The sequence below is a fragment of the Rhinichthys klamathensis genome, unplaced genomic scaffold, assembly GCF_029890125.1.
Source record: "Rhinichthys klamathensis goyatoka isolate OS25496 unplaced genomic scaffold, OSU_Roscu_1.1 h1tg000098l_1, whole genome shotgun sequence".
Taxonomy (NCBI): Eukaryota; Metazoa; Chordata; class Actinopteri; order Cypriniformes; family Leuciscidae; genus Rhinichthys; species Rhinichthys klamathensis.
This window is the reverse complement of record NW_026606637.1, coordinates 3255409-3271248: the sequence shown is the minus strand read 5'-3', so window position 1 is coordinate 3271248 and position 15840 is coordinate 3255409. Positions and strand designations below refer to the sequence as shown.

The 15840-nt window shown below is 38.4% G+C and overlaps 1 protein-coding gene across 1 annotated transcript; it reads left to right on the top strand.

The window, feature by feature from the left end:
• The first annotated feature begins 3019 nt into the window (after positions 1–3019).
• plppr3b (phospholipid phosphatase related 3b) lies at positions 3020–15468 on the top strand. The gene is made up of 8 exons (XM_056252675.1): positions 3020–3226; positions 5956–6059; positions 6465–6650; positions 6935–7064; positions 8996–9191; positions 9415–9472; positions 9980–10153; positions 13419–15468. Exons 2-8 carry the CDS (start codon positions 5979–5981, stop codon positions 14679–14681), a joined length of 2088 nt encoding a protein of 695 aa, XP_056108650.1. The 5' UTR covers positions 3020–3226; positions 5956–5978; the 3' UTR covers positions 14682–15468.
• The last annotated feature ends 372 nt before the right edge of the window (positions 15469–15840 follow it).

The following is a 15840-nucleotide window of genomic DNA, read 5'->3' as shown; positions in this document are numbered from 1 at the left end:
TAAAATAGATTTGCCTTCTGATTTGTATTAATGAACATTTTAAAACGATAATTCTTCTTTTCAGAAATATCAATTGTAGAATTGTCTGTCATCTGACAACCATTGGGTGGTGCTAAACCTGACAAACACAGTCATGTTAAATATTCATCATGCTTATTTATTCATAGACAAATTAGCATCATGTGTTACATCAGTAGATCCAAAAGATGCCCTACTGATTCTGCCCACAACAGACTATTAGAATGATCACTTAAGTGTAGACAGCCACTTCAGTAACAGCACTATTTAACTGTACACTTAAAAAAATTAGTGTGAAATTACAGTATATTCCAGGTTAATAATTGCATTACTTTCACAGTAGGACTTCTCTTGTATAACTGCAATCTCAAAAAATTACTGTAAACAAAGAATATCATATTGTATTTCTACAGTGCATATGTACTATGAAAGTACCCAGAATGCAGTGTGGCATGAATAGATTATGCTGTGGAGTTTCTTGATTCCTGTTGGTTTTATCTGCTGCTTTTTTTTATTATTATTATTATTTGTCACCATTGTCGTGTTTTGTAGTATTGATGTATGTGCATAGGTGAAGCTAATAAAAAAAAAGTATTGTGCTTCAAGATGATGTCACACCTTTCAAAGACAGTTGCTTCACTACTGTGAAAGATCAATGCACTGTTATGAATTTTAAATAAGATCTTAATGCTAAAGCGAAATGCTAAGAATAGTTTGACTAACTTAAAATCATCCAAATAACTTATTTTATATTCTAGCTTTGCATTGTTTAAACAAATGGTTTCATTTGTCACACTTCTGACTTGGCTAGATCACACATTTGAATATGAATATACAAGGTCCAAGATCCCAAGCAAATGGAACATTAATCAAAACAATTACAGTACTAAACAATATAATTTCTTACAGTGTCATGGTTAAACAGTAAAACTGTTTACAGTAAAACAAGAGCAGTATATTACTGTGATATCAGCATCATTCTGCTGTAGATGAACAGTAATTTGTAAGAAAATGACCCAGCATGCATTAATTTCACTGTACAATTTCTACTTATTGTAAAATAATACTCTTTAATCCTGTAAATTCCTGGCAATTGGTTACAGTGTAGGGACATTATGAGGATTTGACCATGGGAATAAATGGGACATGAAGAGGAGAACTGTGACAGCCAGCTACTGTGCTTTGGCTCTGACTCAAGAGGTCATCCCAGCACGGGACGCTCAGCAGAGGTATGACCAGAGGGCCATCGGGCATCTCTCCAGGCCTTCAGTGGCAGCAGCTTGCTGAGGGTTCACACTTTTTCCTCAATGCAACCAGAGTTCGTCCCCATATTCAGACCATCTGGAAGCAAGCAAAAAAAAAAAAATCTCAAAATCACTGATGCCCTAAAGGTAATTTAAAATCAAATTATAGAGAGTTTTTTTTTTTAAATCAATACTTTTATTTAGCAAAGAGGCATTAAATTGATCAAACGTGACAGTAAAACCGTTTATAATGTTACAAAAGATTTCTATTTCAAATAAATGATTTTATTTTGAGCTTTTCATTCATCAAAAAATCCACAAAAATACTAAGCAGCACAATTATTTATTTTGTTTCTTAAGCACCAAATCATCATATTAGAATGATTTCTGAAGGATCGTGTGACACTGAAGACTAGAGTAATGATGCTGAAAATTCAGCTTTACCATCACAGAAATAAAATAATAAATAAATGATAAGAAAATAAATAAGAATTAAATGTTTTAGAATATTTTAACAGAAAAGTATATATATATATCAATCAATATATATATATATATATATATATATATATATATATATATATATATCAATATATATATATATTTTAATTTTACCAACCCCAAACTTTTGAATGGTAGTATATCTTCTATATTAAAATGTATTTATAAATGTATGATAGGTGTTATTGAGGAAAGTGTTTGTTAATGTTATTAATGAAAGATGCAAATTATATGTTACCAAGACCATTTGGCTTTTTAAATGGGGGTCCGCAGCTTTTATATAATCACATTATTATATTGCCAAAATAAATACTGCATGAATCACAAGTATTTTATTGAGTCACCTCTGAACTATAATGCATATAAAATGAATGCATGAAAATGACAACTATGCATTTGGTTAAAAGCCAGTTGGGTTAAAAGTAACCCAACAGTTAAGTTAACTATTTATTTGTATTTATTACATTAATAAATACACTTAGTTTTCAATACAGATTACTTATTTGTATAAAACAATAAATATGTCTCCACATTTATATATAAAAAATTACAAATTAAATATCGGGGAGTCTAGAATTTAATGTAAATATACATAACTGTGTAAGCCTACATAAATTCAAAATACACAAGTGTACATACAAGCATATGTATTTAACCCAACAGTTGGGTTATTTCTAGAAATGACCCAACGTTTTTGAAAAAAAATAACCCAACATAGTGACCCAATATGTGTAACCCAACGGTTGGGTTAAAAAAAACAACCCACCATTTTTAACTGTGTACATTCTTAAATCCATATTCATTCAATTAAAGTAATATAACACATGCAATCCACAGGCTAATTGTAATTTGGCTTATTCTGCTTATTCTGTGGTCCCTAACACGGCTAAAAGGGAAACCGTTTGTAAGATTACAGCAAACAGGACATCATGATGTGTAGGGGTGTTCGAGTGTGTTTTCAGCCTGCATCAAGACATAAGTTGTCCAATAAACCAGTCCATACCATCTGCACTCCACCCTGTTCTAAACACGTTACCTGTGCAATAGCTACCATGTTACCACTGCTGGAGGAGATCCACAGATGCACAGGAATGCTGCCACACCTGATGACTACTGATGATGGACCGATTTTATAGTAAGATCAATTGATGCAGCTTCATGCAGCACTGACAAATCATTGTTATCTCTAATAGTGTGGAGTCCAACAGCTACTGAAGCCCCTCAGATATTGGATGTCAGTAGGATGTCAGACCAGCAGCTCAAGTGAGTTGAGGAATATTGTGGTTGGCTCCAGAAGGCAGGCATATAACAGGAGTTCGTGATTGCTCCGTGGAAAACGTGAGCAGAAAGAGGAATATGAACTGAAAGAGCCGCAGTATAACCTCGTGAAGAAGGAATAAGCTGGGATTTTTTTTCACTCAGGATATCGTTCTTTCAGACAATCGTCTGTTTTCGCAGTCAAGGTGAGATTTTTTTTTCCCTCAAATTTTTACCTGCATGAAGAACAGCAGCAGATCTGTAAGAATAAACAACACGTAATTCCGACGCGACGCGACAAAAACGCTGCCATTATAATTAACCTAGCCTATGTGGGAGAAAACGCGTGCGGGTACGGTCGCGTCGCGTCCAGTGGAGATGTAGTATTATTTCGATAAATGATAACTACTGAGGGTGTCGCAGTGACGCGGCTGTACGGCAGTTTTACATAACAAACACAATCTCAGTCTCACTTTCTAGTATGAATCAAAATTATTTAGGCAGGCAAATGTATGTAAACGTATAGCCTACTGATATCGACTGCAGGTCATTCAAGCCTTTATGTGAAACGATTCTCTCAAGGTTTCAGTTCAACTGACACCTGATCAATGAATAATGAAACTGATAAATTCCTTTGTGATTAAAAATTCTTGCCATTTAATTCACTATTGCACTACTCACTATTTAATTCACTAGCTACTGTAATTCACTATGACAATCATTATTAGACATATTATATTCCTGTCATTTACTTGTTTAATTTGGTTATCACTGTTCCACCCTGCATATATAGCTTATGTATACTTATATAAGCTATATTATTATTATTTTATATATGATAAGTAAATAAACTATATACTTATATATATATATATGCCTATATTTATATATATGCCTATTATAAGGCAGGGGTAAATAGAGTATAGGGTACCCTATTTTTATAGGGTATATATATATATATATATTGAATGTCTATTCTGTGAACAACAATCAAGGTTACATGTGACTGTCAGTCTAAATTTCCAGTGTAATTGAAATCATCATCAGTGACTTTTCTCATAATGTGTGGACATTAGCGAGACTGATCTAGCTCATTCTTATCTGATTTCATTATTGATTTTTCCTGGGTCACTTCACTTCAAGTGTAGGCCTACAATGATTTCGCCATGACTGGTTGTCGTTGCTCCAAATCTTTATCGACCTATAGCTATTTGTTCTGCAGTGTTGTGGACAAATTTCGCTTGGGTTCTTGTGGACAAACCAGGGTCAAAAAGTAGTAGTGTTGCACAGCTCACTCTTTAACCTCACTTTACCCCACAGATTCGTGTGATAACCCAGTCAAGTTTAATTACCTTTCTCTGCAGTCAAAGCCTCTCACTGTGAGTATGTGTGAGCACAAACACAGTCTTTTTGGAGAGAACTTAGTGCCTATGGATTCTTCCTTAAAAGTCACACACACACACTCAGAAATCTTTTGCCTGTGAGACATGCGGCTCTTCGAGATAAACAGAGCTCCCACTCTTGAAAACAGGCTCTCTGCTAATTTCAGCAGAGCCTCGCTCACTCCCACTTGAGAGTTGGGAGAGTGTCTTCAGGACAAGTGCCTTGTTTAGTCACTGTTGATTTGGCAAAGAGCACGGAACACTATTCTCTCAATGCCTGCTCAAACAATAGCCCACATCAACATTTGTTCATTATGCTCTTTTGAGAATATTCAGAGAGAAGCTGTTTATTTAATATTTATTTTCCTCAGGCACACAGACTGCTATCCATTTATTCAGGAGGGCTTCATTCTGTTTCAGATGAGAAAATAATAATTTGAACATTTTTGTGCATGCCTTTTCCAGTGGATAACCACACATTTATATTTCAAAATATAGTTAAATACTCAAATATATTGTAAATTAATTTTATGGTTGTAAAATTGTATATTTTAATGTTTTGTATTCTACTCTGCCAAGGGACTACGGGCGGAAAATAGCACTTGTGCTACAACCTGGCACCATGCATCTCTCTTTGTTTTTAAACAAGGTTAATGTTAACTTGTGCATTGTCCCTATTTAAATAAAATGAATCAAAAAAATATTATAGGCCAAACATTTATTTCCTCATAAATTTATTGGATTTTTTGGGGGGATATTATCAATCTTAATATATTTATATTGTGCAAAATATTATATGTAAAAAAATATATAGTATTCATTTACCCAAACTTGATTTAAGTTTGAAAATACATTTTCAATCTTAAATCAAATGAAAATGCCCTTTGAAGTGCATTTTGATATATAGGCTATAGACCTGTTTATATATACCTTATGTAGCCCCGCCCCTTTTGGGCACTGTGCTTGTTTTGTTCTGTCTTCTGGTTTGTATTGTCATAGCATGAAGGTAAGATCTTACAGATTTATGAATGAACCGCTCATTTTAAAATCTTCCCAGTCTTCTGATATAGGCCTATCTCATGACGTCCGCTGCACTTAAAACATTACACTGCTCATGATAACTTTAGTTAACTCTACAATAAGTAAATAAACTTCACCAGGTAATTACTCTTCGACGCAGCGAAGCCATAGAAATATAAAGATCACAGAAACGGAAATTCAAAAACAAAACTCTAAAGATGGCTGTCCTTGTCTGTAATATCTTTATATGCTTTATATGCTATATTGGAATTAAAAAAATTGAGCAGCTATACATATTTAAGAAGCTATTAAGCATTTTTTTCTCATGTTACACTCTCACTCACATCCACATTAAACACATCCACATATTTGTCCAATCAAATGCTCTCTAGAATAAATATGTGCCACTCCCTAATACCGCCTACTGATTAGCATTAGTAATTAGCTAATCATAGTTCACTGCTATGAGGTGCAGTAAATAAACTGCACTTGTCAAGCCTTGGGGTCCTTTAAATGAACTCATGTGTTGACAGAATAACTTCAGAAGACCACCACCATGATGACTGCATGTGAAAAACTTAAGAAGAAACCACCCAAAGACAGTTTGACACTGCTACCCTGCTTCTATTTTGTAGAGGTACGTGCCATCAATTATTACCCATTTAATACTTCAATAGAGCAATTAATGTCTCAGGTAATTACATTACGCACTCAAAATAACTGGGCTCCTCATTTTCATTGAAGACATAATTGAAAATGCATAATAGCAGTCAGTTTGAGTGCGTTAGTGTGTATACCTTCCACCACACTGTCAGCCCTGGAGTAGTACTCTGTGTTGACATTTAACAGCCATCTGGCTCAGTCGTTCTACAGTAATCAAACTGTGTTCTGATGTTATGTTTGTGTATTATCAATCTTTAATATCTGTTTGTAGGCAATTTAGTACATTTTAAAATTGAAATAGGCTCTTGCATTTATTACATTGTAATAAATTAGTAACTACCATGTAATTACACATACTGTCCCTCCCCTGAGAAAACAGCTACCCATTGTGGCATCCTCCATGGTTTCACTGTACTTCCTGGAACTGACGGATGTGCTCCAGCCAGCGCTGGTGGGATTCCGCTGCCATGACCGTTCACTCAGCATGCCCTACGTGGACAGCGGCGATGAGCTCATCCCTCTACTCATGCTCCTGAGTCTGGCATTTGCTGGCCCTGCTGCCTCTGTGAGATGATAGCAATCATGACAACTTTATGTTTAAATATTTCTAACATTTGTGACCTGTCAGGGTTATTAACGTCAACTTGTGCATTGTTCCAAAGAAAAAAATGATTTACCTTAAATGTATTAACTTGCTTCTCCAGAGAAAAGACACAACCATAGGTTTAAGTTATATTTCTCTGCATTTAATATCTGAAATAAATGTACTATATTTAATCATCCTCAAATTATATTTAAATATGCCAAAGTAACATTTTTGATTATCAATCATATAATTCTTGTGTTCAGATCATGATGGGTGAAGGTCTGCTGTATTGTATGCAGTCCAAACTGAAGGTCCGTCCAGGGATTGAGGGAAGCATCAATGCTGGTGGATGTAATTTTAACTCTTTCCTGCGGAGAACTGTCCGTTTTGTTGGTATGTAACTGTCTTTTCATTGTAAGGCAATTTTGTATAGCAAAAAGGAATGTGTTGGATGCTAAAATACGCTGAATCTGAGGGCTGTGAGCTAATAATTTTAGTGTGGATTTACAGTATAATCCTGGTCTTCAGTTGCCTTACACTGTAATTTTTATATTTTTAAAAGTAAATGTATTCTTTTTAACTGTATTTTGTGACTCAGGAATCTGAAAGGAGTTGTGTTGTAAAGATACACTGATAAAGCATTTTTATTGAAAGAAATGACTAGAAATTTAGAAAACTCCTCACAATTTTTCCAATGTGTGAAATTAAATAATGTTTTATTAACAAAGTTCGGGAGGAGCACATTCTAATCAGTGTGATTTGAGGCCTATATATATATATATATATACACTCACCTAAAGGATTATTAGGAACACCTGTTCAATTTCTCATTAATGCAATTATCTAATCAACCAATCACATGGCAGTTGCTTCAATGCGTTTAAGGGTGTGGTCCTGGTCAAGACAATCTCCTGAACTCCAAACTGAATGTCAGAATGGGAAAGAAAGGTGATTTAAGCAATTTTGAGCGTGGCATAGTTGTTGGTGCCAGACGGGCCGGTCTGAGTATTTCACAATCTGATCAGTTACTGGGATTTTCACGCACAACCATTTCTAGGGTTTACAAAGAATGGTGTGAAAAGGGAAAAACATCCAGTATGCGGCAGTCCTGTGGGCGAAAATGCCTTGTTGATGCTAGAGGTCAGAAGAGAATGGGCCGACTGATTCAAGCTGAGCAACTTTGACTGAAATAACAACTTGTTACAACCAAGGTATGCAGCAAAGCATTTGTGAAACCACAACACACACAACCTTGAGGCGGATGGGCTACAACAGCAGAAGACCCCACCGGGTACCACTCATCTCCACTACAAATAGGAAAAAGAGGCTACAATTTGCAAGAGCTCACCAAAATTGGACAGTTGAATATTGGAAAAATGTTGCCTGGTCTGATGAGTCTCGATTTCTGTTGAGACCATCAGATGGTAGAGTCAGAATTTGGCGTAAACAGAATGAGAGCATGGATCCATCATGCCTTGTTACCACTGTGCAGGCTGGTGGTGGTGGTGTAATGGTGTGGGGGATGTTTTCTTGGCACACTTTAGGCCCCTTAGTGCCAATTGGGCATCGTTTAAATGCCACGGCCTACCTGAGCATTGTTTCTGACCATGTCCATCCCTTTATGGCCACCATGTACCCATCCTCTGATGGCTACTTCCAGCAGGATAATGCACCATGTCACAAAGCTCGAATCATTTCAAATTGGTTTCTTGAACATGACAATAAGTTCACTGTACTAAAATGGCCCCCACAGTCACCAGATCTCAACCCAATAGAGCATCTTTGGGATGTGGTGGAACGGGAGCTTGGTGCCCTGGATGTGCATCCCACAAATATCCATCAACTGCAAGATGCTATCCTATCAATATGGGCCAACATTTCTAAAGAATGCTTTCAGCACCTTGTTGAATCAATGCCACGTAGAATTAAGGCAGTTCTGAAGGCGAAAGGTATTCGGCCACAGACACAGTATTAGTATGGTGTTCCTAATAATCCTTTAGGTGAGTGTATAGCCGACTCACCTCCATTCCTCGACTTTTCTGCATCCCTTCACCACCCGACTCCTCACTCCCAGCTGGTTACTATCCCAGCCTGGGGCACACTGGGTTCGGGCCACATTCCGAGCTCGGAGCCCTCACCCGGACAGCATGCGCCAAATACGCATACTCTTTTACTCTATCTAATTATTTGTAAGTGTGAACTTGTGAAATCCGAATAGGAATGATGCAGATGAATATTATGTAACATGAGTCACAGAGTGTTACATGAAACCGATGAAATGAATCATCAATGTTTTATTCCTCATGATCTGTCTCTCCTTGTAGGTGTTCATGTGTTTGGGCTTTGTGCAACAGCACTGGTTACTGATGTCATCCAGCTAGCCACTGGCTACCACACACCATTCTTTCTCACAGTGTGCAAACCCAATTACACTGTCCCAGGTGTATCCTGTGACAAGAACCCTTACATCACCAAAGACATTTGCTCTGGCCAGGATCAGCATGCTATTCTATCGGCCAGGTAATTGAGTGTGTTGCTACTAAATTACATCCAATTATGTGATTAACTGTGATTAACTCCAACCTTGTACAATCACCATTTTCTTTTTCCCTTTTGTGATTTTCTTCCTGAAGAGCACTCCCTAATCTCCCCCTTTTTAAAAAAAAATCTAAACATTTAACATTGACTTCTGATGCATATCTTGTGTAGACTTACTCTAGATGTTTGCTTTCCTTTGTGACAGGAAAACCTTCCCTTCCCAGCATGCAACCCTCTCTTCTTTTGCTGCTGTTTATATTTCAGTAAGTCTCTTCGACACAGTGTCAATGTGTGTTTACTCAATGTTTACAGCAAATACTGTTTGTATATAAACCTAATAGGCTAGTGCTGTAAATTCCTAAAAAGTATTAAAAGAGAGTATTTAGTACAGTTTAAAGTGATTGTCCTGTAGATAGAAATAATGAACAACCAACATAATATTGAATTGTACTTTAGATGTGCATAGAAAAGACACGGCACATGCACTGACACAAGTGATAGATTTCAACACTCCTCAAATTTTTAAGACATTTATGGTTTGATTTAATATGCTCAGTTGCATTATGTTCGCTAGATTAGTGGAAGTCTAATTATAAGTAAGCACTTCACATGTCTAGGTACTTAGCAGGATCCACTTCAAGCGACAGGCATGGAGATAAGTTGTTACTGCTTCCCACCTTGCGCCTGTCAGACTTTCAGAAGCTGTAAGCCAGCTTGTTATTAATTTGGACATGACAGCTGGAGACCTCTGCTGCTCTCTACTCTTCTAGATGTACTTCAACTCAACAATCTCAGATAGCACCAAGCTGCTCAAACCCGTTCTGGTGTTTGCCTTTGCCATTGCGGCTGCATTGACGGGACTCACTCAGATTACCCAGTACCGCAGTCACCCCATCGATGTGTATGTTGGGTTCTGTATTGGCGCTGGTATTGCTGCGTACCTGGTGAGTGATTGATTTTCTGATGTCTATTGTATCAGTGGTGTAGTTTATTTGGACAGCCATCCCCCATGTAATGTCATGCCAGGTTGCTAATGAGCTTAATGTGTTTTACCCATGTAGAACATGTTCCTGCATCAAAATCCTTGTTGGTTCAGGAGCAACATTATAACCAACTAATCAGATTTTAGTGTTTTGGGTTGGGCAAAACCTGGGGATAGGTGCTTCAACAACATTCAGCAAACTATCTGTTCCCTCAGGATTAGGGCTATGGCAGTTTACATTTGACATGAGTTTATCCTAAAAAAGGATGCAACTTACATTGGATTCAAGCTATACATTTTACCAAATCTTGTATTGCCTGAGAATTGGACCCAAAGACTATATAGAAAGACAATTCAATCCTATTACTTAGGAATGGGAGAAACTGCAACGCGCAATATGGCGGAATACGTCCCGCCTTCTGCTGCCTTCTAAGGAAAAAAGCCAATCGTTGATTGGTAAAGTCATTACGTCATTGCGCTGGTCTAGCCTGAAAAATAATCTTTTTTAACGCTATTTGGGCATAAGAAACAACATTTAAGGGACAGTTCATGTCAGATTTTGTTGCTGATTTGAAATACGTTATTTATTGGTGAGTTCAGCAAGCAGTTTTTGAGATTTTAGGATTCCACCATTAAAATAGATAGGACTTGATCTTGGATGCTCCGAAATAGCTGCCCGGAGGCGTTGCAAATATGGCTGCCGAGTGGCTATACAGTTTTAAAAGCAATAACATTGATCCAGGAACACAGTGATCCTACTTGGCTAAATCAAATTTCTGGATAGGTTTTCAAATTGTTCCTGGAGCCTCCCCAACACTGCACATTTTGGTGCATATCTGCTTCCTGAACAACACTAGGAAGACTGTTCCAGAGTTTAGATGCTAAAATAAGAAAAGGATCTACTGCCAGCAGTTTATTTTGATATTCTTTGTATTATCAACTGGCCAGTATTTTGAGATCACAATAAACATGAAGGACTATAATGCATTAAGAAATCGCTCAAGTACTGGGGAACTAAACCATTTAGTGCTTTGTAAGTAATTAGCAAGATTTTAAAATGTATACAATGTTTAATAGGGAGCCAATGCAGTGTTGACAGAACACTAATATGGTCATACTTCCTGGTTCTAGTAAGATATCTAGCTTAGAGGTATGCACGGGCTTTAAACTGAAGCCCGAACCCGGCCCGTACCTGCGATCATTTAACCCGACCCGACCCGACCCGACCCGACAATTACATTTACATATTAAGCCCGAACCCGACCCGAACCCGAGGTCCATTCTGTTTCTCACAGCAATACCATTTTTGCAATATGCTATGTTGTATTTAATGATTGCTTGACTGACATATTAAACAAATACATGTAGGCGCAGCGGCCCTATCAGCAGGCAGCACAGCAGTAAGAGAAAAAACTTACCAAGTAATTTTTTGCTTTATCAGACTCATGGTTTGCTTGTTGTCGTCGGCTGTCTGTATTGTTACTGAAATAGGGCGCGAGAGCGGTAGCACATGCGCAAAACAGTTTTGTGATATAAATGATATGATAAAATAAAACAAATAATTAAAAAAATTATATTTATATATCATTATATTTGAGAGAGAGAAAATCGCGCACATATTGCACATCTGCGCACGTAGCCTATACTTTCTCTCTCTCGCGTGCCGGTCACCACAACACAGCAAGCAGGCAAAGCACACGGCACGCAAACTATATATAGCCTATTTAGTTTTTCTTAGTTAAACCCGAACCCGACCCGAACCCGAGGCTGTTCATTAACATTAACCCGAACCCGACCCGAAACCCGCACATTTTTCGGGACCCGTCGGGCTCGGGTCGGGTAGCAGACCTCTAATCTAGCTGCTACGTTTTGGACCAGCTGGAGTTTGTTTATATAGCATGCAGGGCAACCACCCATTAGAGCATTACAATAATCTAGCCTCTAGGTCAAGAACGCATAAACTAACTGTTCCGCATTGGTCATTGAGAGCATGTGTCGTAATTTAAATATATTTTTAAGATGGAAGAATGCGGTTTTAGATTAGACAGTATTCTAGGTTCTTAGTCTAGGACACTATACTAGATAACATTTCTTTCTAAAAAGGAAGATAGTTGTGAGGAAACTGCCCTTTCTAGTATCTTTGACAGAAAAGGAAGATTCGAGATAGGCCTGTAATTGACTAGTTTTGTAGGATCAAGTTGCATTTTTGCAACGCAGTTTTTTTTGTGCATTTCTTTGCATTTTGCAAAGCAGTTTAATAATAGCCAGCTTAAAAGTTTTTGGTACGTATCCTAATGACAAAGATGAATAAATTATATTAAGAAGAGGATCTATGACCTCTGGAAGCATTTCTTTCAGTAGTTTAGTCGGTAGGGTCTAACATACTTGTTGTTGATTTAGATGATTTAACGAGTTTAGACAATTCTTACTCTCCTATAGCAATGAATGAATGTAATTTTTACTCAGGGACACAACAATGCACGGTCTGATGTAATACTGTAGTATAGACGGTTGCATAGTTATAATAGTTAGTATACATATACATATAGTTCTCTCTAAAATGATCAATCTTACAAGTAAAGAAGTTCATAAAGTCATAACTGCTGTGCTGTTTGGAAACATCTGGGGTTGAAGCTTTATTTCTTGTTAATTTAACCACTGTATCAAATAAAAACCTAGGTTTGTATTTGTTTTTTCTAAGAGGGTTGACAAATAAGCAGATCTAGCAGTTTTTAAGGCCTGTCTTAACGCAACCGTGCACTCTATTTCCATGAAATGCGAAAATCTCTAGTTTTGTTTTCCTCCAGCTGCTCTCCATTTTTCTGGCTGCTTTTTTGAGGGCCCGAGTGTTATAGAGTACTCAAGTAATCATCTAATGAGTTAATTCAGCCAGGTTACATAAGGGTGACACCCAAAATGTGCAGTGCTAGGTAGGCTTCAATAATTGTTTGAAAACACCTGCTGTAGCTTAAACAGTATCAGGGGTATCAGCCTATCCTATTCCTGGAGGGTTACCATCCTGCAGAGTTCAGCTACAACCCTAATTAATACAGCTGGTAACCAAGGTGTAAATGATTACATAAAAATTACATGTATGAGTGTTGATGCAGGATTGAAACTGAAGTAACCCTCTAGTAATTAACCATTACCTTGGATTAAAGCATTAACCAAATGTGTGACTGTGATTTTGCCAATTAGAATTATGGATCCATTCCATTTCATTCCAGGCTTTCCATGCTGTTGCCAACTTTAAATCTCCTGAGGACACTGTCATCCCTCAACCCCCTCCTCTCCAGAAGGATGCTTTGAGGGCTCTGGCCCAGCGAGGTCATGACTCTGTCTATAACAAGGGCCATGCCTCTGAGAGCAATGAGGAAATCACATTACCAGCATCTCTAGATGGGTTGAACCGTCCTGTACAGCGAGAGAAAACCTCGTTGGGAAGCTTAAAGAGGGCCAGTGTGGACGTGGAGCTACTGGCGCCTCGCAGCCCAATGGGTAAGGAGACCATGGTAACCTTCAGTAATACATTACCCCGTGCTACAGCTCCAGAGGAGCCAACAAGGCGTCTGGTGACAGTACCTGTACCAATGGACCCCATGCGGTCACAGCAATTAGTATCTGAATGGAAGCAAAAGTCAATGGAGATGCGAGGTGGCAGCTTGCCCGATGAGGACACCAGCGAGCAGGGCTCAGACGGTGGTGACGACACGACCACAGAGGAGGACAGCGTCCATTCTTCAAATTATTCGTCTGTTCCACAAACTACCAAACCAGCTAACCCACCTGCAGGTGCAAGAGTAGTGATGCCCCCTCGTCCCCCTGGGCAGCCAGTTCCCCCGCCTGTATCCCCTAAAAGTGCCAGCACTCGGGCCAAATGGCTGTCCATCACTGAGAAAAGTGGTGCTAATATTCCAGTTATAAAGCCAGGAAATCAGCCTCGGATCATGCAGGTCATTGCCATGTCAAAGCAACAGGGACTCCTGTCTGGATCAGCAAAATCCTCTGAGACTTCGTCCTCCTCTGGTACCTCGTCCATCACGGGCACAGAATCATCACCCAATCGCTCGGAACGTGACAGCGGTTCAGGCATCATCACCGTTGATGCCCATGCCCCCCACCACCCTGTAGTTCGTATGACCTCAAATCCAAATAACCCATGGGAGTGGAGAGGATCTTGTGATGGAAACATGGCAGAGTCATACGAGCTCAAAAACCTCAACCGTGAGAGTTCCCGGAGTTACCGTCATATCAGGAGCAGCTCTCCTTGTTCTTCTGCCAGTGAGGCTGACCACGGGCCGCCCCAGCTCCCTCAACCTCCCCAGCCACCACTTCCCCCTCAACTCCCACCTGTGGGTCAAATCTCAGAAGGTCGCAGTCTGCGCCGCAAGACCCCTCTAGTTTTGCTGGACAGGGAGGGCAATCAGAACCACACTGAACAGGAAAACTACTACAGAAAGCTACAAAGCGGCAGGCATTTCAAAGAGTGACCATGTGTTAAAACTTTTTTGTCTTTTGGTTTTAAATTATTTACTTGATTCTATGAGGAATATCTGAATGACCGGATTCACTACACTTTGAGTCAGTGGAGCTTTCAGGAGAGCTTTCAGGTGATGCTGCTTCTGACGACTTAAGAGCACAATGGTTTTGCCCTCTGAGGGTAAACCAAACTATAAAAATTCATCATAAAAATTCCTCTCAGCTTTATTGTATTTACATTATCTTTATATTCTCAAATTCCTACAAGGCAGATTCGGGTTTATTTATATTGCTGCTCTTTTTGTTCATACTTGACTTACATAAACGTGTGACTGAGATGTCAAGTTGAATTTATGTGTATATGTGTTTACGCACGATTGTTTAGTGTATGTTGTAAAAAAAAAAATATATATATTGCCTTGTAACCCTCATGGTGAAAACCAAGTTAAAGTGTTTTGTTGGCTCTTTATGAATGATAATTGCTTTGCAAAAGGGTAATGTCCTTCATTCTACATCTGACTATAATTGCTGATGCGTTCTGGACACTTTGCAAATCTACTGAAAACATTCTGTGAAAAAGCAGTGGAAAATATGGAAGCACTTTGAATAAGCACTTATGAATTACTTCATCTCTATGTGTGTTGACAATTGAAGTGAAATGGAATGTCTGTGAGGTATTCCAAAGGAATATAGGACTGAGCTGGACTCTATAAGGAAAGTATTTTTTAAAATTCATAATTTACCTTATAGCCTAATGGAGTACACATTGATTGCAAGTCCCACATTGTATGTGTCATAATGAGACCATAATGAGACTTTTTTCCCCAAAAGAAACTTTTTTTTTTTTTTTGCTGTAAATCACAAAAATAATTTCTACAAACTCTCTGGGATTTATATGTAATAGTTAGCGATCTCCTTGTCATGCTGTTTCCCAGAGGTTCTCCTCTAGATGAACTTGATGCATGTTATGTGAGTGTCGTCAAGGTGGAAGTGAAGCCTTGTCAGTAAAGAATTCCAATCTGTTATAATGTACATGTGCAGCTGTCACTGCAGGTTGAATTCTGTGTGCATCAGCTCTCTCTTTCCGGTGCTCTGAGCTACTCCTGGATCTCTGTAGATGGTTGTCCTTAATGGATGCTTCGTGCTGTTGATGCAGTTTCTGAAAAAAGA

Coding starts and splice junctions, on each gene's coding strand:
- plppr3b (XM_056252675.1), top strand. CDS start 5,979: ATGATGACTGCATGTGAAAAACTTAAGAAGAAACCACCCAAAGACAGT. Junction 9,192..9,414: donor CATGCTATTCTATCGGCCAG/GTAATTGAGTGT, acceptor CCTTTGTGACAG/GAAAACCTTCCCTTCCCAGC. Junction 10,154..13,418: donor CTGGTATTGCTGCGTACCTG/GTGAGTGATTGA, acceptor ATTTCATTCCAG/GCTTTCCATGCTGTTGCCAA.